This window comes from Lathamus discolor, chromosome 11 (assembly GCF_037157495.1).
Source record: "Lathamus discolor isolate bLatDis1 chromosome 11, bLatDis1.hap1, whole genome shotgun sequence".
Lineage (NCBI taxonomy): Eukaryota > Metazoa > Chordata > Aves > Psittaciformes > Psittacidae > Lathamus > Lathamus discolor.
Genome location: NC_088894.1, coordinates 13,716,979 through 13,743,470, shown reverse-complemented (window position 1 = coordinate 13,743,470; position 26,492 = coordinate 13,716,979). Strand labels below are relative to the sequence as shown.

Genomic DNA, 26,492 nt, shown 5'->3' with positions numbered 1-26,492 from the left:
AAGAATCAGATGATAACACTCAGGAGTAACACAGAGCTTGGCCCGTATAAATTAAGTTTTCCTGGCTGGCTATTGATATGAAAATACCTGTGTCACCTTTGCTCAGCACATATAAATACATCTAAAATATTTAAACTCTTATTCACCTATTCAGATTTATTCATTCCCTTTAAGATGTATATTAATAAACCTTCCCATCCTTCCTCACCAAAGTGAATACAAGTATCTGACCATCACACATACACACAGCACAACTGTTACCTGAATGCATTTCTCCAGAATCACTTACACATTCAACCTACACTGCATATATATATATATATATATATATATAAAATATATATCCTCAAACAAATACGCATAAAGGTAAGTGCAAAGATTGAATATCTCTGTGCTAATAACACTGTTCTTTAGCACAGTACAGGGCTCAGGTGCCTAAAAGCTGTATCTGTGTGCAGGCAGACACACAAAAACCAGCACAGATTATTTACTGTTATACCTCAGAGAGCTGCAGGCAGATAAGGGGATGAAATCTTTCCTTTTCCAACAAACAAGTTCTCCATTGTCTGAACCCCACACAAAATAATTGCAGACTCTTCTCTTATATCCTCCTACAGTCTCCTCCAGCTCAAGACCAGAAAAACTTCAAAAATCACCCCTAAGTGGAGCATTTATTTAAACTTTGAAATCCTCAAAACTAATACGTGCTCTGGGAATTCGATTTTCTCCATAACAGTAGTATAGGTGGATTGACAGAACCAACCACATGTTAATGAACCAAGTGGACTTTCAAATATCCAACACACAAAAACCAGCCCAGTGGACATGTCATGTAGATAAAATCCCTCACGGTGGTATTTTCAAGCTGTGAATGGGACATAAATTCTCAAATAGAGGTCTAAAGATGTCATATGTGAATAATCTATGAAGGACCGACTCAGCCCTCCTGACAATAACAGATTCAAAAGGCAGAATTATCCTCAAAATCACATTGGAGATTTTTGAGGAAAGGGTTGAGGAGTAAAGATTGAGAACACTTGCATTCTTCTTTCCTCTTCTGAATTTATTATAGATGAATGTCAGTCTTCAGCAAATCAATCACAGCACCATTCACAGGTCTTAGATTGATACAAGAACACCTGAAAGTTATTTCTAAAGGGCAACGTGGAGTCAAGCTCTGCAGGTTATACCATGGAAAATAAAGGCAAGAATGGAATGCCTGTGCCACCAGGGAGAATATTTATGCTTGCTGACGCATCATTCTTTTGGCAATAGGACAGACTAGTTCAAAGAATATCTAAGTGTATATTATTCCTATTAGTTCATATGAAAGCATCCTCACTGTTATCTATAGATCATTAACAATGCTGAGATCACGATCATTAGTTTTCTAAAGAACCTCATTTAAGTTATTTATCATGAGCTCTGGGGAACATCAGAAATGTCTTAATGTCGAAAGTGACTTTGCATTTCGTATGCCTGCATTTCAGATGAATGGGGAGACAATGAATCTTGTTTAAAATATTCTCCACTATTACTCTAAAAATGATCTTGCAGCCCCTACTCCATCTGTATGCTGCTCAGACCCCAGCACAGTGAAACACCACAAGACAAAAAGACACAGAAGAGTGAAACAGCACAAGACAAAGACACAGAACTATCTTCTGTATGGACACTGGTTTACAGTCACATCCCACATGTACTCTAAGCCACCATCCCCTGCATAGGAGATGAAATATGAAGAATAATTACTGTACAGTGATACTATTTTCATCTTCATAGTTTGGAAAGATTCTAAATAAAAACCTGGAGCACTGCAGAACAGAAATTGTCAGGTTGATGAGATGAAGGGTTGACCTATTTCTGCAGAGTGGAATATCTCAATATTGAAGTTTTTATAAGAAGGTGTGAGGAAAATCCATTTCAGACTAAAGTCAAGTAGCTTTGCAGACCCCTTTCAGGAAGGGGATCTAGGAAAGCATCGTCATGCCTACAAGGGAGGCCAGGAGAAGGGGCATCCTACCAGGATGCAGCACCATATGGGATTCCCTCCAGTGACCTTGGCACCACCTCAGTGCTGCACAGGGACACTTCCCAGTCTTTTGTCTTCAATCTGTGTCCGCATTAATGCCTTTGGTAACTGAGCACCGGATGGCATCTGACTAAGAATCACAGAAACAACCAGGTTGTAAAAGACCTTTAAGATCATCAAGTCCAACTGTTCCCCAGCACTGTGAAGGCCAAAACTAACCCATGCCACCGAGGGCCTCATCGACACAGTGTGTGAACGGTGACTCCAGCATTGCCCTGGGCAGCCTGGAGGAGGGGCTCCAACTCACTGAAGTTCGTATCAGGATTTTAAAGCATTCTGAAAATCAATTTTATCATATTTAATAGAGATGAATGGAAAATACTATACTTGTGAAGGAGAAATAAATCACACACAAGCAAAAGGCAGCACAAAAAAACCCAGACAACAACAAAGAGGATATAGTAGATCTCAGCTGGAATACAAGAAAAACACTGAGGAGGAAAAAACACCTCATTCTTGTGTGGTATGAGTGTCACAAGCACTTCACAGTATGCTATTCTAATCTGTCGGGTGCTACTGAGGCCACCGAGGGAATGCTACCTGCTTTTGGCTGTGTATTTGGAGAGAATTCACACAAATTGGAGCGCGTGCAGAACAGGCTGAGAGAAAAGGGAAAAGGTCAAGAAAATCTAAGGTTGAAATAACTGGATTTGTTGAGGCCGGACTTAGAGCAGTCTCTGTGTTTACAGGGAAAGGTATTCACACATTCTGAGGCTGTCACAGTTAATAAAAAACTACAATTCACCCCAAGAACCTCTCTTCTTTGCCCCCCCTTGTCTATTCTGGTTTTCATGTATATGTCTATAAGTCAATTAAATGAGCTCATGATAGGAAATAACGTTATCACTTCGATGTGGCACGCAAATACCGCACTCTCTGCAAACCTGTGCAGAACAGGCTACAATGCAATTAAAGAAACCAGAGTGAACACTTCTAAAGATCTGTACCAAATATTTTATAACAGATGCATTTTCTGAGAAATACATTACTCACTGAATGCAGTTAAAGGGTGGTAAATTGACTTGGAGAAAAATCACAAGACTTTTCAATAAAAAGACAAAATAGCAACACTTTTAACACAGCAGGTGGTAAAACGAGATATAAGAATGTTCCCCCATATAAAGAAATAAAACAAAACAGAGCTGTGTGATTTTACTGCTCTTTTCCAGCAGAAAAACATCTCTAAAGGACTCAGAAAATAGGCTCCTAAATTCGCTTATATGGAGTACCAGAAATTGCAAGGGAAAGTTTAAAATACATTATTCAGAACCAGTCAAAAAGGGATGGTGTCAAGTGTGAGAGAGCAGAGTTTTTGCTTGAAACTATCAGTGCAATCTGGGGGAGAGCTGTGACAGCAGGCCACCAACTCATAGTTTCATTAGAACAGGTAGTTCACATCTGAACAATTAGCTCCCAAATACTTTGTGGGACATCTTTCAAAAGCACAAAGAACCTCTCAGTGGGGTGTAGGAGCCCAAGTCACTTGGAAAGGGTCTCTGGGCTTTTAAAGTATCACCCATAGGAAAACATTCAAAAGTCTCCTTGTGAAAACTGGAGGTAAAAGCCTGAGGAGCCTCCAGGGAGCTGATGGATGCTGGATTCCACTGCAAAGCAGTCACTTTTATTGTAAGTGATTCAGATTCCTACTCTCAGCTGAGGAGACTGGCAGGATGAACGACCAATGGGCACTTCTGCCACTGACAGATAAGGCAGTGCCAGCTCAAAGGGTTCGTTTGTGCTGGTGCCTTCCACCATGTACAAACTCACCTGGATGGAAGAGAGCAATGAAAGACACTTCTGTGAGTCATGTTCCCCCAGTCAGCGATCTGCAGTTGAGTGCCCTGCTGCAGCAGCTCATCAGCTAAGAACAGGACCCAGCCCAGAGACAGCCAGAAATGTTTTTGACAAGGTCCCCACTTTATTCCACAGGTGCCTGTGCAGCTTCCTGCCCCTAAATACTCTCCTCTGCCAGTGGAAGCTGCCTACAACTGACAAAGCCTCACTACACCAGAGTTCATCTTTTGTGGACCAGATGACTACTTCATTCCACAACCAGCCCAGCAACAACAGCTTGATTATAACAGGAGGAGTGTGGTTAGATCCAGGATCTGGACAAAAGCATCCACAAGCATTAAAGGTAATGCTCGCATTCCTATGATAGTTACAAAAAGGCCCTCTCCATCACAAGAGGGAGGGCAGGAGGTGGAGGCCTGAAGCCTCCTCCACCTTCTCATGGCAATGCTGAATTCCCAGCACAGAGCACAGAGCTGCACATACCAATGCACTTCAGTGCTGCAAAGGCATCTGAAGTGATGCTGAAAGGGTAATAACCCTGTGCAAGGCTATCAGCATCCTTCCTGGAGGTTAACAGCAGGAGGCAAGCAGGTTGAGGCATTGATAAAAGGAGCCTGTGAAAGGCAGAATCAACAGCAGAGTTGGCCTTTGAGCCAGCGTTTGCTTTCCGCAACTACCATTATCAGGCAAGAATGAGAGAGGAGTGAGCAAAGCCTGGGGAGGAAGGAGAGGGGAGAACTGTGAAAGGAGAAGGGGAAAGACCTACCTGACAGGAGCACCCCGGGACTGAGCAGGCTTCAGCATGACAGTGATGGTCGTGTCAGTCTCATTCAGGGGTGAGTCCGTGTCGTACTCTGGCATCGATGGTGCTAAAGCAGAACAAAGAGCAACATGTTAGTTATACCCCAGCTACTGCCTTGGGTAGTGATGGCAACATGATAGTAACAGTTCTTGGAGACTGTTTAACATTTCTCAAATGAAACATCAAAATACTTCCCAATATTATGCGTAAAATTGTCAAAATTGCTTAAATATTTGTACACTCTTCCTATTAAAATTAAACAGGAATTGCACACATGAATCTTCCAGATGGCTTCAAAAATCCTGTCTGGAATTTTTAACATTTAATAATCCTTTGAGATGGGATCATTCCTTTGATTTTAAAGGGGAAGAAAGAAACTGCCTGTACATTATTAAAGGCCACTTAGGATGAGGGAATCAATGGCAGAGCTAAGAACAGCACCCAGGAAACCTGTCTCTTATTCACTGTTCAGGTCGTTGTATTAGCCCCCCACAACTCAAAGAGTTTTTAACACAGAGACTTAAACTGCATCTCCTTCATTAGCTGGAGGGTGCGTTATGAAGCACGAAAGATGAAAAGAGAGAAGCCCAAATTAGTCGGGTTATTTTAGCACTCCAACCCATGACATTTTACCCCAGAGCTTTAGTGATGTTGAATCACCAGGCAGAATTCCAACAGTGTGCTCAGAGCTCCCCAAAGCAACAGAGCAACCCACTGAATATTCACACTTAGCCAAAGTCTAGTTTCAACTTCTGCTTTGTTATCTTCTATTAGGATCATTTAATGAAAGTAGGGTAGCTTCCCTTTGGAAACATTATTACATTCCTTCTTCCTTCCCTCACAGCAGACATCTGTTTGGGGCAATTTCGACTGTGGAAGAACTGAAGAGATCACGAGATAAGAGCAGCACCAAATTTATTCCAAAGATGCAAGTTTTGTTGAAATAGCTTTGAAGTACAGAGCAAACAGAGGAATTCACACAGCTAGTTCATCTGTAACTCACAAGGGCAAGCTGCATTGCGGGGAGCCCTTCTTTAATCCTCTCACAGAGCTTTCCACTGTAATCCTGTTTATAATCAGGATTTTTATCTAAATGCCTGAAAACTGTCAAGAATGGTGGTTGCTATTATCAGCTCAGCCACTGACCTCCCTGTCAACAAGCTGGCAATGAGTTCAGCATGAATGCCAGTTCATTAATGAGGATTTTTCTGAACAAGGTGCTTGGCACCATGGGGAAGCAGTGTGCGTCATTTAAAGAAGATGCGTGTTACCAGTGGTCTCCTGTACCAGAGATCACTGTAGCTGCTGGAGTGCCACCACAAGAACTGTTTAGCACCTGCTCTGGCCAGAAGGGGTGGTGCGACAGCCGATGCAACACTACAAACAGGTTGCAAAGCCAGTTCGGGCACCAGAAATAGGCTGGGCTCTGCCTTTGCAGGCTCCATCATCCTCCTCTGAAGCAGCTTCTTCTAGTCTAACTGCAGCTCCACACTGAGCCACGCAATTGTCTCTGATATGCCAGCTAGCTTGGGTGGCTCCTTCTCACCTCTTCAGTTATCCTCTGTGTAAAACAGTCTACCTGCCGTAAAACATTTACCTGCTGTAAAATGCACAGCATTTACAATCTTCCTTTCAGACACATATAATTAAAAAGTAAATGCAAAACCATAGGTCTTGGCAGCCTTGACTAGCTAAAGGTATTACCATAACAGTGGCACACTGAGCACGAGAGAGCTGGGCTGGTTCAGCCTGGACAAGAGAAGGCTCCTGAAGGGGAGACCTGAGAGCAGCTCCAGTGCCTAAAGGGGCTGCAGGAAACCTGGAGAGGGGCTTTGGACAAGGGCCTGTAGGGACAGGCCAAGGGGAATGGCTTGAACCTGCCCGAGGGGAGACTGAGATGAGCTCTTAGGCAGAAGCTCTTCCCTGTGAGGGTGCTGAGGCGCTGGCACAGGGTGCCCAGAGAAGCTGTGGCTGCCCCATCCCTGGCAGTGCTCAAGGCCAGGTTGGACACAGGGGCTTGGAGCAAGCTGCTCCAGTGGAAGGGGTCCCTGCCCGTGGCAGGGGTTGGAGCTGGATGAGCTTTACGGTCCCTTCCAACCCAAACCAGTCTGCGAGTCTATAATTCAGCGATTGATCTGTATTAGTCACAAGACACTGAAGTAAGATGAAGTAGTTTTTCTGCGTACTCAACATGGAGCAGCTGCGTAGTACCTCTTTAAAACTCCAGTTGGCAGTGCTCTCTCTACATTACCAACACTGCTATCAATTTAATGCCTGTTTTACAAGATCCCAGTCCTGCCCAAGGAGAAATCCTCACGAGTTCTGCCATTTAACTGTGATTAGGACATAAACAAACACGTCCACCCACATAAACACATACACTCACACATTGCTACAGCACATATGTCTTTTCATTTTAGAATAGTCTTCCAAGGACACCCCAGTCAATCCAAAAATCATTCTTCTCCCAACTAACCTCGGGTACTGCCTCTGGGAGCAAGTTTATCATACAGGACTGACCATTGGCTTTTGCACTGAATGTTCGGTGTTCAGACCCTGCTGATGGCCAGTGCAGGGAATAGATATATTTTACTGCCTTACAATTTACACTGTCACTTACTGCTAAGAACCTTTTTTTATTAACCAGCTTTGAGATAGGGCAATGGGAAACACAGACTCTTGTGCACTCTTTTCTATGGTACCCAGACATAATTTCAAGCATTACAATTGTCCTGAATGCCCCATACATTCTTTTTTGACTTTACTGAAATAATAGTCAAGGTATTAAAAATAAATAAATGTCTGAAACTCTGTTAGAGAACCTACCATAATGCTAACAATTACATGGTAAAATTCAAGTTTACATATATCTGCCCAATATTATTTCTAACCCTTATCCATCTTTTTTTTTTTTTTTTTTGACAGTCAGCCTAAGTTTCCTTTCTTTCTCCTAGATACACATGCACCTTCTCTTCGCAATGCCTCCTGATTTTAACCCCTCTCATATACTCGCCTGCCTGCTTCAAGCCTCCTCTCTGCCCTTGCTCAGAAAGGAAACATAAAACCAGCTTTCCTCTTTTATTTTTAGGCTCCTTGCACTATTAATTCAAATACTTCATTACATCAATTCCAGTGCATTCTGAAAAGAAAAGCCACATTACTGAAGGAGCTTCCTCAGCCACGCAGATAATACCAACAATTGCTATCAGGAACATTCATTTGTAGAACTAATGACGGTTCTAATTTAAAATGCTCCATAAAGATTTTCATAGATATTGAAGATATCCTCAAATTAACCACTGCATTTGTAACCCAAACAGAGAGGCTGGATTGTGGCTGGTTTAAAGATCTGCACTGTGAAACTAGTAGCGACACTAGGCTGAGTATCTTTCTATTCAGTTCTGGATCTAAAGAACAAAGCCCTAGAAAGTTCTTTTGTATTTCTCTCCAAAGCAGTACCTGAAATCTTGGTTGCAATCCGTGTTGTGATGGGTGGCCCAAAGCCCTTGACTGTGCTGGCTTTGATGGTGAATGAATACGTAGTCCCTGGGTATAATCCTACAAAGAGGTGATGTGTTTCATTTCTTAGCTTGAAGACTTTCCCTCTTTGGGTGGACAGGTCAGCACTGGGATCCAGAGATCCAACGGCCTTGTATGTGATCTGCAAATGAAGAACAAGGAAGGTCAGGAGATAAGGAGCTTGCTGCAGCTGGCCTTTCTTTGCTCCCCCATTTTGCTATCTCTGGAGACTAGACACTGAAAACACAAGGACAGATGCAACTTCAGCATCTCCAGTGAATGGTTCTGTATTTGGATGCTGCCAAACAAACATGACAATTTTTCCAAGGCTTTACTTAGAGAAAAACAAATTTCTTCTCTCAACTAAAACCTCAGCATGAGCCGATTTACAACAAAAATGCACAGAACTGCTTTCGGCTCCAAAGCTCAGAAGTTCTGCAGCCAACCCATGAGACCTTCCCATAAAACCCTGCCCCCGGCACATGAAAACTGACGAGACATGGACACATTATCCATCAAGTTTTTTTCTTTCCTCTCATAAATGGGCTTCTCCTGAGGCTGCTGAAAACAATGGAAATGACAACAAAGTCTCTTCATTAGCAAAAGAGAATACACTGAAATTAAATGAATTTAAATGAAATAAATATCATCAAGTCCTTAGACCAAAGCCCTTCTCTTCTCTGATTAGTAAGTCAGCTTCGGACACCATCTCCCTCTCCGTGCTGAGCCTCAGTGCCTGGGTTTTGCCTGAAAGAACAAGTCAGCAGGTTACAGGCCTGGAGAGCTGCTCACGAAAACACACGCGGCTGGAGCTAACACACCTTTAGAGCACTCCAGGCTGAAAGCTCACCTCTGGAATATGCTTGAGCTCCATTATGCTTCCCCACGGCCCCCTGGTGACATATAGACACCTGCAAGTAAAACTCATGACTTATTTACCAGCCAGTTCCTTGCCTGCGTTTCAAATTCAATCCAAAGGCAGCTCAATTTCCACTGAGCTGTCAATATAATGTAACGTGCTCCGGTGCTCTCCTCACCTCTCCTGATATTATGGGATCCTCGCTTATTTGTAATGAAACACTATGAATAAATCAATGTATGTTAATACACCAAGTCTTCAATTTTTTATGAAGGACTCCACAGAATGCTATTCCCAGCTTTGCTGAAACAGCCTTTGAAAATTTTTAAGTCACTTTATGCAGATGGAAAATGGTGCATTTTGAGCAAAAATAAATATACAGTTACTAAAAAGGGGGACTTTAATAATAACTGGATAAATAGAGACAAAGGTTGATGCTCCTGGCACCAGAGGAGGTGTGAGGGTGAACCCCACGATCTGGAAAGAAAATGGTTTAGACTGTGCTACACCCAAGATGCGGCAGCACAAATGGGAAGGGCCATGAATTACACCAGACCCACAGAGCAGCAAGAAATTACAAAAGCAGGAATTACAACCTGGTTTCAAATTCTTATTACTCGCCAGAAGCCTGAGAAAGACAGAGATCTCAGCACAGTGGTTATTAAACCCAGCAAAGTCATGCAGGAAGGAGAAATCTTTACCCTGGCTCCTTCTCCTTAGTTAAGGTGAGGCCCATGCAATGCACATGGCCTGGGACAGTATTCTGACAGTTCTTATTGCATCAAGGCAGTGCAAGGCAAGGGAATCTGTGCAAAACCACCATCAAAGTTGGAGTGAGCATCAAAGACCTTAACTTGAGACATGACCCCATCAATGCCATAGCCAAGTCCAGAAAGAAGAATGTATTTAAGCTGTGAGGCAGGAGGGAACTGATGCAGTTTGTGTGCTCTGTTTGCAAATCAAGTGCTAGAGAAGTAGCAATTCCATACATCCCATAGGTGAATCAGCAAAGCAGGGGCTTGGGGAAAATGAAAGGGAACTTCCTACTGCTTACTGCTTGAACCACTTTCACAGGATGCCCAGAGTGCCTTTGTGAAATCAGGGGTATTTATTCTCAAGCAGGCTATAAACACAAATGGAAGATGCACTTGTCCTTGATCTCCATATAAATAAAAGCACTCAGCTACCTTCAGCAGCTCTAAAATCACTCCAAAAAACAGTTGTTTTTCTTCATTATAAATCCTATTCCCTTAAGGCAAATAGAGCTAGAAAAGCTTTCAGGGGAGGGGGGTGAGGGGAGGGGGAAAGACACTGATTAAAAAACCTAAACTACTTCAACAGCTTTTCTTTCTCCTGTTGACTCTAGAAGGGAGTAGAAGGGACCTTAAAACAACCCGGGTCAGCTCACAACTAGTGGGAAAAGAGAAGACTGCACTTAAGAGGGAGAACATCCACAACTGGAGATTACAGTGTGGCAGCTTTCAGGATGACTGCTCGCTCAACTCAGACCTCAGCACTGACTCTTAACTATTTTTGAGAATATGTAAAGTGCAGTAAGGAGAGATCCATGGCACTATCAAATTGCAAGATCCTTATTCCTGCAGCAGGCTCTATGATACGAACCTTGCTAAGCCAGGGGATGTGGAGACATTCAGAAAAAAGCGATCCTTGTCCACAAAACTTGTTACCTTGAACACACCAACAGGACCTGAATGCCACAGAGGGAACAGGAGAATGATAGTGCAAAATTCCACCTGGAGAAGAGAAGGCTCCTGAAGGGGAGACCTTAGAGCTGCTCCAATGCCTAAAGGGGCTGCAGGAAACCTGGAGAGGGGCTTGGGACAAGGGCCTGTAGGGACAGGCCAAGGGGAATGGCTTGAACCTGCCCGAGGGGAGACTGAGATGAGCTCTTAGGCAGAAGCTGTTCCCTGTGAGGGTGCTGAGGCGCTGGCACAGGGTGCCCAGAGAAGCTGTGTCTGCCCCCTCCCTGCAGTGTTCAAGGCAATTCCAGCTACAACTACATCTCTCCTTGTCAGAGGAGTCCTGTGCAGTGCTGGCTGCCTGCTCCCTCCTGATCTGGGACATATCCAGCACACTGCTGAGCCCACAGGCTGCCCATCCAGCTCTGCATTACTCATAGCCAGGATCATCTCCAGTTACTGAAGTCAGTGGTATTTCATAGAATCACAGAACAGTCTGGGTTGGAAGTGACTTTCAGAGCTCATACAGTCCAACCCTCTGCAGTGAGCAGGGACATCTTCAACTAGATTATGTTGCTTAGAAGCACATCCTTACTGCAATACCTGGGAAGTGCCACACCAAATGCATTTGTGTTTCTGCCTCTGTGGCAGAAGAGTTTCTCTTACAGAAAGAAAAGGTGCTGTAATGTATGACTTTTATGTTGGCTTTCATGTATAAATGCATCATATATCAAATTATAATGGGGTGAAAAGAAGACACTGAGAAGTTGTCATCTTCTTACTTGATTTAAACTAGAATTTCTGAAGCAAGAGAAATTTCAGAGAATCAAACACTGAAAAAAATTCAACAAGAAACTATGGAAATTTCCAACTCTGGAATAGTTTATAAAAGCACAGAAACACATCTGGAGAAGAAATACATCCCTTTCCTAGAATAAGAAGGACGCTGAGCAAACCACCTGCTCTTCTAGTTGGTATGCTGAGTACTTATCTGATTTTCTTGTTCCAAGTGTTGAACCATTTCATTACAAAACAAACAAGAGATTCTAATCCAGAAGATGGGATGACTCAATCACTCGAAAGCAGCTGTCCTGAATTATTTTGAAATAAGCTATTTTAAAGACAAGCCAAGTCATGCAATACTTCTGTGTTGTGAGAAAAGGAAACAACAATATTAATTTAAACACTTAAAAACCTAGACAGAAAACAAATAAAATACTGAAAAATATATTTAAGAATGTCACTCTGATTGAAATATCAAAAATATTTGGGTTTATTCTGATGCAGAACAAATGCAAATATAAAGATGAGGAAATTTCTCACAAGACTGAAACTCTATGGTTTTTAACCAGCTTTCTGGTTATCGCTTGCATAGCAACATAAGAACAAAGTTGCTTTTTCTCTGCAAACTGGAAGGGCTGTCCAGAGTTTGCATGGGTGATGTAGAGCTTACACCCTGGCTCTAGGCAAAACTTGATGGTCCCAAGGGAAATTCTGAGTAGCCAACACTGTTGTGGTTCTAATCACAGCAAAACCCAGGGCAGGCTAAAATACAGCAAACCTAAGAAATATACATAAATAAATCCTAAATCTTCCTTTGATCCTCCTTCACTGAGTTAGTGAAATGATCCTCAAACTGGAGCAACAACAGCAGTAAATCCGAAGTAATCAGAAAGTCAGATTGCAAAGGGGTCTGGGAAGGATGAAGAATAGCCACATCCCCACCGGACAGGAGAGACAAAACCCTGGTTCTATCATCCATCCAGCTGGATGGGAATGATGCACTCAGGAGGTGCACAGATGATCCAAGTCCCTCGTCAATCTGCAAAGTTTGGCTACATGAGACCAAATTCTTTGTAACATGTAAAGCAGGTCAACAGTGCAAGTACTCAATTAGTGGAAACTACAAAAAAGAAAAGGCTTTATGTATTTAATTTCCTAGTGTTCACTGATATATAGCTGCTATGGTAGACTATGGAGAACAAGAACAGATCAGTGTAAAGAATAGGATGGTTAGTGAGTTTATTCCTTGTTGTTACTCAAGCAGACACCCAATTTTCACCAGTGCACTCTCAAGCCCCCATTCACCAAAAGCATCCCCTCTTACTCCATCTTCCCCTCTGGTTTTCATCCATTTTAAGAGTTCAGAATATTAACTGCTTGAAATCACTGAGTAAATACGATGTTAACAACCACAAAGATGAAGACATAATATTAAGAACATTAATATAGCTCTTATCTCCTTCACAGAGCCTAATTTAACACAATTTACTAGGGAAATGTGAACACTTTGCTGTCATCATCTGCGACTGGAAAACTTCTATTGCAATGTGAGGATTTATGAAAATTTCTTTGTGAATGAAAAGACCAGAGGAGAGCTATTAACTGAACTAGGAAGCACAAGGCTATTCTCCACAGCAAATCTTACTTCAGAAGAAAACACATAACAATAAACCAACATCCTTAACCCACTTTTTTTTTTCCTATGGCCCTTGGGTGTTTGGCAACTGTGTGTGCAAACAAGGAATGGGAGACTGTGGTACAGGAATATATCATTATACATAAAATAACATGTTATATCTTCAACAAGGATGCTGTGAGGGCTGGAGCAGCTCTGCTCTGGAGCCAGGCTGAGAGAGCTGGGCTGGGGCAGCCTGGAGAAGAGAAGGCTCCTGAAGGGGAGACCTGAGAGCAGCTCCAGGGCCTAAAGGGGCTGCAGGAAACCTGGAGAGGGGCTTGGGACAAGGGCCTGTAGGGACAGGCCAAGGGGAATGGCTTGAACCTGCCCGAGGGGAGACTGAGATGAGCTCTTAGGGAGAAGCTCTTCCCTGTGAGGATGCTGAGGCACTGGCACAGGGTGCCCAGAGAAGCTGTGGCTGCCCCATCCCTGGCAGTGCTCAAGGCCAGGTTGGACACAGGGGCTTGGAGCAAGCTGCTCCAGCGGAAGGGGTCCCTGCCCGTGGCAGGGGCTGGAATGGGATGAGCTTTAACGTTTTGTGACGATCCTATGATTCTACATACATAATACATTATGCTTCATCAGCTGCATCTTGAAAACGTCTGTTCAGCCTCAGTATCACCCATCGACCAGAACACAAAACTCCGCAAGGACTTCCCAGGCTGCTCAAGATGTTCAATGAATATTCAACAGTTCAGCCTCCACTTGAGCAGTTATCCTGTGCCGAGGTGCCTGTTGAATCTCTACAAACACAGACAGTAAGCCAAGTCTTGTGAATGTTACTCCATCTTTGCATGGTGGAGGCAGGAGAGGGACTCTGTCCTGTGCTTTTTTTAATCCTAGAATCGTAGCATGTTGTGGGTTGGAAGGGACCTAAAAAGTAATCCAGTTCCATACCCCCCTGCCACGGCGGTTAATAAATGTATCAGGAGTGTAGCTGGAAACAGGAGGTTAAAAAACATAGAATCCCTGTAGAAAAAAGGGTACATATTGTTAAAAATGTGGTAATTAAACAGGGAAACGCACCATCGGGCGATGTGATAAATTACCCTTTGGGTTTAGACACTCCTTTGGAAGAATGCATTATGGCACAATCATTGGGACCTAAGCTTAATAAAAGAATGAACTGTGATAAATATCTTATCACTTCATTGTAATGGTCCTTCTTTTCCCTCCATTGCTAAAGTCCTTTGGGAACCCCGGATGGCTGTTCGGATTCCCTTTAATCCTGTGAAATAAATAAATTAACAAGACAGAATATTCTGCTCACATCAGGGCTGATGTATTCCACTCAGCCTTCCCCTGCATTTCATACATTCGAGTAAGCTTTCACACTGATGAATAACTGAGTTGTCAGGATTTCATGTGTTCACAACCTTAAAACTGAGGGCAGCAAGCTCTAATGTCTCAGGATCGAGAGCTAACCAGTCAAGGCAAAAGAATATGCTCGTATGTTTCATCCCACCACAGCTGATCCCAGTATACACACCACTTCATCTTCTATCTTTTGTCAAAGGGAATTAATCAGACACAGCAAGCAGAATTTTGCTCTGTACAACCGTATTTACCATCAAACATTAGGGCTTTAAGTTTCCCCTCTGATTTTAGCAATTGCAGCTTCTTACAATGCAAATGGTAAGTATTGCTGTTAAATCAAACACTAGTTTGTATATACATTATGCAACCTTAGATGTATTTCCCATTGTAGTGACAGCCTGCACAGCAGTTTGGGGAAGACATGTGAAACCCGTAAATCCATTACATTATCCCCCTACAGCACCACTGATGTTTTCTGCCCCTGTCTTTGTCAAACAGCCCATTCTGCCTCCCCACACCCCTCGCACAACACCCAGTCCCCAGCTCCTGCGGTTGTTCTGGAGCTGACAAGTAGCCACAATACTTTCGGGTCTCTCTTCCTCTTTCAGTTAGTAATGCCTCAAGACTGAACCCATCTCTTGCTATGGACCACAGAGGAGCCAGAACCATCACACAGCCACTGTGTGCATGACTCTGCTACGGCGGGCAGTTTGGAAGTAGATGATCTGTCAGGTCCCTTCCAACCCAAGCCATTCTATGATTCCATAATGTCAGACCCTGACTCATGTCTTCTCTCACTTTGTTGAGCTACAGGAAAATGAAGCTTTTTCCTGACTTACTGCTGGTTTTTGAACTCACTCCTGTCTTGTGCATCAAGACCTGGAGTCACGACTTGGGTTTTAACCATCGGCTCTCATCGCACCGTGATGCATGCTGGGGCATGGCTGGTGCGCTGCTTGCAAAGAGGCACTGGGAATAAGGCTCCCTGTCACTGTCAGCAGCGTCAGCTCCTCCAGCGCTGCTCAGCAGGCAGTGGATGAGGAGGGCAGCATGCTCCCGACCAGAGCAGCCTGAGCTGCAGGCACAGCCCACACCAGAGCTGCCCTGTGGGGCCACACATTGCCACTGTGTCCCCAACAGCCCCACCACCGGCCTGCTTGGGCTGACAGAGGGGTGACAGCAAACCACTGAGCTGAGAGAACAGAGCTGCTGGCACCCCTGAGAATGGAAACCACAGAGCAGCCACAGCTGTAATGCCTTTCTTTTAAAGGGGCCCCTGCTTGAGTGAGTCCAGAGGAGGCCACAGAGATGCTGCGAGGGCTGGAGCAGCTCTGCTCTGGAGCCAGGCTGAGAGAGCTGGGCTGGGGCAGCCTGGAGAAGAGAAGGCTCCTGAAGGGGAGACCTGAGAGCAGCTCCAGTGCCTAAAGGGGCTGCAGGAAACCTGGAGAGGGGCTTGGGACAAGGGCCTGTAGGGACAGGCCAAGGGGAATGGCTTGAACCTGCCCGAGGGGAGACTGAGCTGAGCTCTTAGGCAGAAGCTCTTCCCTGTGAGGGTGCCGAGGCGCTGGCCCAGGGTGCGCAGAGAAGCTGTGGCTGCCCCATCCCTGGCAGTGCTCAAGGCCAGGTTGGACACAGGGGCTTGGAGCAAGCTGCTCCAGTGGAAGGGGTCCCTGCCTGTGGCAGGGGTTGGAGCTGGATTATCTTAAGATCCTTCCCAGCCCAAACCCTTCTACGATTCTGTGATTCTATAGAGAGGGTGAATACTCATCATGATATCTGCAAATGCTATTTACTGTTGGGAGGCAAAAGGACAATTTACTGCTTCAACAGCTGATTTCAAAAGCCAGGACAGATAACCCCTGTCCAGGAACTGGATGAGTTTTAAGGTCCCTTCCAACACAAACCAGGCTGGGATCCTACGATTTTGAAAACTACTTAACTGGAGACATTGATACTTCCCAGCTACACAATCCTCTCTTGAATGAGAATCACATCTACTTAACCAGAAGACAACCAGGCAGACCCAGTGGTACACCAACCTCAGTGTTATTTATGCCTTACTTAGAGCAGCTTTAGAGAAGCTCAGTGCTCAGGTGTCTGGAGCTCAGCACCGGTACATTCGCACCCCACCAGAGTGTGCAGAATATCTCCTCGACTGCCATGCTGTGGCCCTGCCTGCTTACAGGGAACAGGAACTTTTCTCCTGTGCTTTCCTATGGCATTTGCTTCAAATTCATAACGGGCAGCACAAAACTTCACAAACAGATGAGGAAGAAGTTTGTCATAGGCAAAGTGTGATTTTCCAGCACTATAACTCATCACACAGCTTATAGGAGGTGTCAGTGGAGAGTGCTGGATGCGTTTCACAGGCTCCACCACTGCAGGTGGAGGGCAGGGAGACAACTGAAAGACTTCACACTTGACATCACCTTGGGAAACAATAGGCTATTCAGTTTCAAACCTTGCTTTACATACTTCATGCTCTAACAAAGCCTCCAGAAAACTCTACTTTTCCCTGTTTCAGCAAAACAAACACATAAAAAACATGATGCATTAAAGTGTGACCTAAATATTATTGAACTCAAAGTTATCTGAACGGTTCCTTCCCTTCCCAAGTCACTTTCTCAGGGAAGCAGTGTCCCCCAGGCCAGGGGTTAAGATCCAAGTGCAGTGTGACCAACCTGTGCAAATGACTTCTGGTGGAAGGAAACCACCTCTAGCTCCTGGCAAGACCTGCAGGTTGTTTCATTGAATTCAGCATGTCTAGAGGGTGCACAAGGCGAAGAAGGTGTTTCACAGAGCATCCCAGCTGCTGCCAGGTCAGGCACCACTGACCTTCCAGACATTTTGCAAGGCTTCTCCTCCGTTCACATTACATCTGCATCACTCTCACGTAGTCAACACCAAGTTCTGAAACCTCTCTTTTTGAACCTAAGTGCGCCTCACTCCTAAAATACCCAATAGCAACAGCAGCTTCAGATATCAGTGCAAGGAACAGCCATTCCTGACCACAGCTTTCCCTTCCTGCCTTCTACAGGACCTGAAAACAGGAAGATTAGCAACATGCTCTTAAAATTCCACACATATTCCTTACACGGATCAGCATGATTGGGCTCCTCCCTGGTCACTGCACACCAGGCTAAGTGATAAAGATTTAATTGCCCCTTCCTCTTCAGTGACATCTCTTCAGACGAGGGCTTAAGCTGAATAACAACAATAAGCACTGCTGAATTTAAACCTGGCTATCCAACGCCTTCTCCCTGCCTAAATTATGCTCAAGAAGGAAAATCAGCTCTTTTCTTCCCACAGCCTCTTGTTCAGGGTCATTCTCATAACCACCCTTCATGGTGGTTCTGCACAACTACCAAATGCTTTAAGAAGCTAATGCAATACAGGGAGTGAATGATGGAGTAGCATCGCTGTCAGCTGAAACTCACAGCAAAGAGCAGTTACAGATTCAGGATACAGAGCCCAAACTTTTGTTATATTGCTTTTTGTGCAGAAATCTGTATCTCCTGGTATTAGTTCTATATTTAATCTTGGCACAACTGGAGTTTCAGCAGAAAATTAAAGATCTTTTCATTTGCTTTCCAAAGGTGAAACATAATTGCTGTTCTGTATAATTTTAAGTAGCTTATTCCCCTGCTATAGAGACTGCTAAGGTTGCCAGCCACATGAAAACTGGCACAGTCCCCACTCCTGCTCACACCATGACCGTCTGGAAACACTTACCACTTGCAGTTCCAGGGCTGGTATCCAGCAGAGTGCAAATCATAAACAACCAGGGCCCTGGATGTGGGATATCCTTTAGATTTCAAGTTGAAAGCTGAGAGTGTCAGAGGGGAAGAACTCAGCCCTGTGTTTACACATCAAAGCACGCAAATAGTTTGCCTAGCTCGCCTCCGTCTTCACAGCCCAGCACAAGTCTCGCTTGATGTGAAAGGTAAGACATAAAGAACATAAGGAACCCCTTCTTTGCCACATATATTATCAGAGCTGCTTGCTTTCTTGGAGTGAACTTCAGAGGCACAATCCTTCTGTAACACCCTACAATGGGCTGTTGCTTGCTGTGCTTTTTTAAGGAATATAGTATTAGAGATTGTATTCCCCCTGATCACTTGGGGTGACCGCTGCTAATATGATCATAGAATCATCACAGCATCCTAGACTGGTTGGTGTTGGAAGGGACCTTAAAGCTCATCCAGTTCCAATCCCCTGTTGCAACACCTTCCACTAGAGCAGGTTGCTCCAAGTCATGTCTAGCCTGGCCTTGAACACTGCCAGGGATGGTCAAACCAACCCAATACCTATGGGCATTACAAGAAAGAAATTTTTCTGGATGTAGGCTAAGGAAAGCAGGAGGGCAGTTTTCAGGATGCACCTCACCAGCTCTGACTGCATCCTGTAATGGGAATGGAGGCACTGCCACGGAGAGCAACCTCTGCACCATCCAGGGATGCTGGGGAACTTGCTTCACCAGTTAGAAACAACAATCAGTGGTCAAAGCTCCAATTTATTTCATAAAGCAAACTAAAACATGCACTTTTTTCATGAACTTGCTGAAATAGGCCATCACATGGGAAGTGGAGGAGGCAAAGGTGCCAGATCATCTAGTTCAACTCAGGTACATAAACACAGCTTCTCCAGAATGCTCAACCCTGCAGCAGACAGGAGATGACTTAACACAGAAGCAAAAGCAGCATGGACTGGTCAGATGAAAGCTTAAACCCACACTTATAGCTACGTGGAAAGTCTTACAAAGGTTCTGATATTCATAAGTAACAAAATAAGAAGCCTGGCTCCACACTTTGACACACCAGGAAGGTATTACTGTCAGTAAGAATACACGTTACACCAACCTGACACACCTAAGCAAACGTTTTGAGCCCAGCAAACCACTCAGGCACACATTTAGCTTCCCTTACTGCCAAGGGAATTTAAAGTGCATTTCCCTATGCTCATCTCCAAAGCAGAGGATAAGCACATCAAGCCCAGAGTGTTCTTACCTTAAGATCAACCTGTGAAAATTCACAAAGGAATTAAAGATTCATCTTCAATCAAGGAGGCACAGAGCACTAAGGGTGAGAACTCACTCGGAAATCAGTTCTGACACAATCCAGGAGTGCGGTGTTTGGCCTGTCTTTCCTCTTTCACGCATTCCTGAACCAAATTTCACTTCTGTATGTTGAATTTTTGGCCCTTCCTTTTTCTGCCTGGATCTTTCCATTTTCAGACTTGGATCAGAACTGGAAACACTGGTATCTCAAACACCAAATAGCCATGAATAAGATGAATAAGAGAGGTCATGCTTTGCTAATCACCAAATAAGTTGATGGCCTGCAGCTCACTATCATCTTCATACACTGAGGAGCTTTCCATAGCACGCTAGAAAGGCAGAATACACACAGCTGAGGGCACGACCAGTTTTTGACATTACACGTTAAAGTGAAGACTCTGCAGCGTCCCAGGCTATGCCACCAGCTTGTCCCAGCTTTGGATTTCTCTCACTAGACATATTAAAAAGCAGCCACACAAGAAGAAGGGAAGGATGGAAATAGGCTGTGCATTTCCCAAACCCAATTTAAGTGAATACCTCCACCTTGTCCAGCGTAATTCCCTAAAACACAGGCTGACCACTTGCAAAGACCCTGAGAAGTGCTGCAAGTCTAATTCAGCCCTACAGAACCAAAGGGAAGATAACCCAGCTCCCCAGCTAATGCACACCCCTCATAAATAATGGGGCAAGAAATTCCTCCCGAAGCCAGGTAAAAATCCTTGTTTTAATTTTCTAAGTAGCAGCAAATAAATCCACCTGGACTGCTTCAGCTTCTGCAATATTCTAGCAGAAATATGGGCAGCTCTGCAGGTAGATAACAGTGGAGCAAATAAATCTGTATATGCAAAATATTTGCTTGGGATTTAGTGGTTAAGATGCTGCCCTGCATATTAGTATTTATAGCAAGATGGAACACGTTTTCCTGAGCAGCTCTGCAAAGGTTCTCATGAATGTGACTGTGCTGCTCAGTAGTGATTTAGAGAGTAGGGCTGCAGCCATGTCTTGTCACAGTGTGGTACAACACTGAGGACCCAGGCCCATCTGCATGGGGAGATGGAGACAGGGAGGACAGGCCCTGGTGGAGTTGGTACTACAACAGGTTACAGTGGGCAGGCACCTCACCTGCTGTGCAGCATCTTCTCCCTGAAGCAGAGGGAGCACCTCAAACAGGGAACACCTATGTGCCAAGCAGCTTGGGATAGCTGCGTTATGAGAGCATGAGGAAGCCCTGCACTGCATGAATGAAAAGCAATGCCACCATGGAGGAGGCACCAACCCTTGCCTGGGTGTGATGTGCCTCCAGCACCTTTGCAACATGTGGATGTGAGGCACCCACAAGAGCTCCAGCACAGGTGGGACGCCCAGGCTCAGTGGAGGAGACAGGTACACCCCATCCCCAGGTACACCCCACAGCACAAACCCTGTTTCAGAGCAACGCATGAGCTGAGCCTGGGGGGTGAACAACTTTCTGCCCCTAAAAACCTTTTCTGACAAGCTTTCTTCATCTCAACTTCATACATTTTGTATCACCTCAACCTTCAGCGATCAGTCCTATGTTTTCATGTAAAAAGCCATTCGGTTCCCCCCAAACCATGAATTCCTAATCCATACGCAACATCCTCCTCCGTCCCACCCTTGCTCTCTCTCTCAGGGGCACATGACTTTACACTGTGATTTTACTTTCCACCCTAATCAAAATAGTTCATCGGAGTAAATGGATTCTGTGTCTGATAACATCAGTGCCTTTAAAGAGACATCACAGTGTTTCCAGCCCCAGGGCTTTCAGTTGTGCACAGACTATTTACCACTTCTGCTGAATAAAGTCACTGTTGCTCATTTCATCTCGAATAAATCCTGGACCCGATTCTTTATGTCCCAGGGAGAGCCCAAAGTCAGAAGAGAGCTGGAAATCTTCCATCACCTTGGAAAAACATCATTCCTTGTTCCTCAGGACATAACTGCTTTGGAGCAAATACCTGCGATTACAATTTTTGCAGACACATTGGGTAGTACATGAATAAATTCTTGTTACTATTACAGATGAGGTTGCCTCCAACCAGGTTTGCTGCAGCTCTGTTTTATTCACCGGAGGTCTATTTCCACAAAAGCCAGAGGCTGCAAAATGCACAGGGCATAAAGCAAGTTAACAGTTCCCACCAAAAATATGTTTCGTTTTCTTTAAGTGACTTCCCCACCTATGGTGTCTCTGAGCTACCCATTAGCTGAGAGAGCTATAGCTCATCCAGCAACTAACACTAATTGTAGAGGGGAAAAAAACACACAGTAGCCTAAAGCATAGCAAATGCATTCAGTAGTCCAAAGCTGGAGCAATGGCCCTCCCCAACGCTTTATTGTGCTGCAGTATCACTGGGAGCATCTCACTCACCCTGTTGCCCAGACACTGGAAAGAACTGGCCAGACAGGGATGTTAGAGGGTAAGGTCTAAAAAGCAAGGGCCCACCAGCCTCGACTCACCTCTGTGGGATGTTCTATTTGTAGCTGCTTTCTCTGGGCAAAAACATCGAGGGAGGGGATTCTCTTCTGCTCTGGGGGGCAACAGCACAAGAGGGACATGGAGCTGCTGGAGTTAGTTCAGAGGAGGCCACGGAGATGCTGCAAGGGCTGGAGCAGCTCTGCTCTGGAGCCAGGCTGAGAGAGCTGGGCTCTCACAATCACACGATGCCCAAATCCTTCACTTCCCATCCCAGATGTCACCAGCCTGCCTCTCCTGAGTGCTGTTACTGCACTCACCCACTCCAAGTTACTGACCCAGGAGCCAGGATATATTTTGAAGCTTGGCAGAGCATGTTCAAGGTGCATGGATCCAGTGAGGAACCTGAGCAGAGTGAGCACCAAAGCAGTGTATTTTCACAAACACCAAAATCCTGGTTCCTTCAAATAGAGCTACTGTTTAAAGGGGGGGACATGTCCAAACAGGCAAGTCTGAGAACTACATCAGCAAAGACCTCAAACAGCACTGGGATCAGAAGCCGATTCGTTTTGCTAACACACAGATAAACTCAAGCCATCTCTGGACCTTTCTTCCCATGTTACAATATTTTTTCTTTCGGTTTTGTTCATTTTGAGAAAACAAAGGCATTCACTCCAACACTGACCAGCACAGAGATGACTGCATCACGTGCATGATGGTGTCTTTTACATTGTAAGGTTTTTTTTTTACAGCTGTACTATTTCGTTTTCTGAATGCGCATTATGAGGACCACATAAATGAGAAGTGAAGTGTTAAGATTTACAGATACCTCTCAGCTTCAATTCTGGTTTTATGGTCCTGCAATCCACTTCCCATCCTCATGAAAACACTTCTATTTCACTTTTAAACTGTTTCGCAAATTTGGCAAAATCCACTTGCTGTACATGCTCTGGAGTTCAACACGTCAGTGAAAGGTTTCTGTTCCCTTTTTTAGTGGTCTGTCGGATTTTCTTTCTACCTCATCTGCAGGAATACAGTCAGCCATAAATTGTTGTCACAGGATAGTCCATTAGATTGGCTCAATCCCTCTTCTTCGTTTTCCACATTGGCAGTGATATTCAGAGCAATCTTCTCTCCACCCCTCTTTTTTATCACCAAATTCCTTGTGATGCTCCAAAGATGCACTGGACTGACTTACGTTCCATTAAAAGGCATCACAGTTAAAGGAGTATCAAAAGACAAAGTTTAAAATACTGCAATTTATAGCTCCAACTCCCCCTTTATTATAACGTAGCTCTGCCACTTCTTTCCCTTTCTCTAATGTGCTGTGAAATCAATCACCAAGCTGTCAGCTGAGTCTGACTAGTTCCAACTCTGCCTTAGAAATGAGAAGCAACATCTCTATAAAGCCTATACCACAACTCTTTGGTTCCCCCATCAGATACCTTTACCTGGGCAAGGATCATTCCTGCCCTCCGTGAGTACCAGTGGGAGCTTGTACCAAGTCTGTCCTGTTTGGTGCAATTTTCTCCCTCCCCATAACTCCTGGAGTGTTTTGAGGGGCCAGAAGTAGAGGAAAGCAGCTTAGCTTCTCAGTGACACTGCCAAGAAAAGCTCTGTTGCTAACACCACTGCTGTGCCAAAGTCTGGACACAGAGCTGGAGCGGGCGGTGGAGAGGCAGAGCCACAGCACCATGGTGAGCAACCAGAGGAAGCCAAAGGGTTTAACCTACCATGGGGAGGAGGTGAACAAGGTTCACTGCAGCAGATGCAGACTTCAGCTCTGCATGCTGGGAGTCACAGGATAAAACTCAACTTGAAAGGCTGAGGCACTTTTCAAACTGTTCTTCATTAGGATTCAACTACAAAGCAAAATCAGAAGAGTGCAGAACAGCAACCACTGGATATTTTCTCTGAGGATGAAGGTATTTTCTCCCTCTTTAAGGCATTTCTCTCAGTACTGTCTCCCACACAATCTCCAAACACAGTAACCCTAAACCATGTCTCCTACACCGAAGAGGACTGCAGGAGGGCAATGGGAGCAAAAGGCAGGAAGAACCCCCACACTCTTGGCAACCCCAGCTGGGTACATAAAGGACACTTAGTCACAGCGAGTCATGCTGCAGATGCTCCTAATGCCACCCTCCCCTCCATCCATCCAAATCCTTTCCAAATCCTAACATCATTCTGTTCTTCCCCTGGATGTCTGACACTCTGCAGGCTATTTGAAAGCTGCTGAGAAAAACACCCAGCCAGGAGAGTTAGGTTTGCTGTGCTCCTGCACAAAAACATCGCAGGAGAAGGAAGCATTCCAGGGTCTCCACAAATCAAAAATGGGGACATTTCAAAACCCTAAATGACACTGTTAGAAAAGCTATGGCTCTTTGTGGTGAAGCTTGAGCTGTAGTGTGGGCCTATATTTTGTGACTGTCTCGAGTGATTCATGGCTTCAACCTCAAAGCCTATAGTGGTTCATCCCCCAAAGACCATAAAAATAATTGCATGCTACATAGCATATCAAAGCTGTGAATACAGTATTTTGTGCCAGCTTCTTCTAGCCCAACTTCAAGACTTTACAGACCCCTTATATGAGTTCTTGAAACCTACTGTACCAGTTGAAAGATGGCAATAGGTTTCAAATGGGAAGTGTAGAAACATAATGCTTAGACATAACTAAACCACTGTAAATAAAATACTTCCAGTTGCAGCCTAAACTTACCCTGAAAAAAATAACAGAGCATTTTATAAGAAGGAAAAATACCCTACATTGACGCTTCAAGCTTGCTTAAAGTACAGCTCAAATAGATTTACCAGCTGCTCCTGGATGTACTGCAACATTAGTGCTTTTTACCAACAAGCATTCACACTCTGAATAGTAATAATGAGAATGTAAATTTGAATGTGGCTCAGCTCAGGCTCCTAAGTCTTAAAGCATGAGGAGGGCGGCATCAAAATGTGGCAAATTTGAGTGCAGGCACCTGGTCTTGAAAAGTCATGCAGAAAACTTAGTTTATGCTGCTTCTCCTTGGTTCTTATTAAAGTAATTTGGACGCTTGAAAGTGAAACAGGTTTCTGAATTCACCAGGGAGCTGAAGAGAGTCATCGCACAGTAATGGAAAGGCAGATTTTTTTATTGATTCAAATTAAAGGCAATTTATTGGGAAAAAAAAAAACCAAGCCATGATTTGCATGAAAGACATTGCCTGAAACCACAGCAGTCTAAGTGTGTTTTGATGTTTTACACATACACACACACACAGACTGCTAGCAGAGGGAATCAGCCAGCAGTACTGCTCAGCACTCAGCTCTTCAGGTTATGATCATCCAGCAAGAGGAAAAGTCCTAGCACTTTGTTCTGAGATAACTCAATCCTTAGGCACTTCACCAGAAGCCTGTCCCCTCCTTTCATGTGTGACTCATCCACTCTGTTCCTCCCAAGCAATAAAACCTACTTGTCCTCCAGCTTCAGTGAGTCCCAGGACCCTTCATCTCTGTCCTTACAGGAAATCTGAGGTGTCTTTTTTGCACAGCTTTTAGTCCTAGGAAACAGGGAGCAAATCTGAACTACCCCAGGGTTATGAGGTTACCACAGGGGACATCTGAGTCTAGGTCTCAATCCTGATACTGGTGTTTTCCATATCAAAACCATTTGCCAAGGGAAGCCTACTGCTTCATGGGGAAGCTCAAGTCTTCCAGGTTTGGTGTTTCTCACACCTAGATTTGAAACTCCAGTGATAAGCCTAGACAAATTATGATGCTGAAAAATTCATGTGCACCTCAACCAATGAACATGCTTGGTCCAGTGGAAGGTGTCCCTGCCTGTGGCAGGGGTTGGAACTGGATGAGCTTTAGTCCCTTCCCATATAAACCAGTCTGGGATTCTAGTGCTGTCAGACCACAAGCAATTTTACCAAAGATCCCATCTCCAGGCACAGGCTGTTTGTGCAGCACACGTCACACATGCAGGTTATTGAACTCAGTAAGCTAAATTCTCACAAGGGACTTACTCAAGTTTCTATTCCTCTGTACATGCTCTGAACACTCAAGCGTTTGATTGAAGCAATTACTCTCCCTGAGCCATGAAACAGCCTGAACAGACTCCAAAGTTTGCATTTTGCCATTTGCATGCATACAGTTTAACACCAGAGAAGCACAGAAACAGGAATGTTGGCTTCATGGAAAATCTGAGTTTTGGTGGAGCTCTTCTGTGGAAAACAATAGTAAGAAGCAGGATCCTATGTAAATCTTACAGTGAAGGGAATAAAACACTTATTACACAACTAGGAAAACTGCATGAAATGCTGAGGAGCCTCTTACAAAGGGAAATTATCCCATGGTGCAGATGACAAAGGGATCATTTACATTCCCAGTTTGTAAAAAACAGTGATTAATACAGCCAGAGCAAATGTAAACTGCAACGAGTAACTGAAGTGTTCAAACAAAGCTGCCAGTTCAATAATGCTG

At 44.4% G+C, this 26,492-nt stretch overlaps 1 protein-coding gene across 1 annotated transcript in view; it reads right to left on the bottom strand.

The window, feature by feature from the left end:
- The window catches only part of PTPRT (protein tyrosine phosphatase receptor type T), a 475,914-nt gene that overhangs the window by 114,286 nt on the left and 335,136 nt on the right, over positions 1–26,492 (bottom strand). Inside the window, exons 10-11 of the mRNA XM_065691506.1 lie at positions 8,148–8,349; positions 4,653–4,755 (exon numbers count right to left, since the gene is read on the bottom strand). Of these exons, the coding sequence (XP_065547578.1) occupies positions 4,653–4,755; positions 8,148–8,349 (305 nt within the window). The remainder of the gene's footprint in view (positions 1–4,652; positions 4,756–8,147; positions 8,350–26,492) is intronic.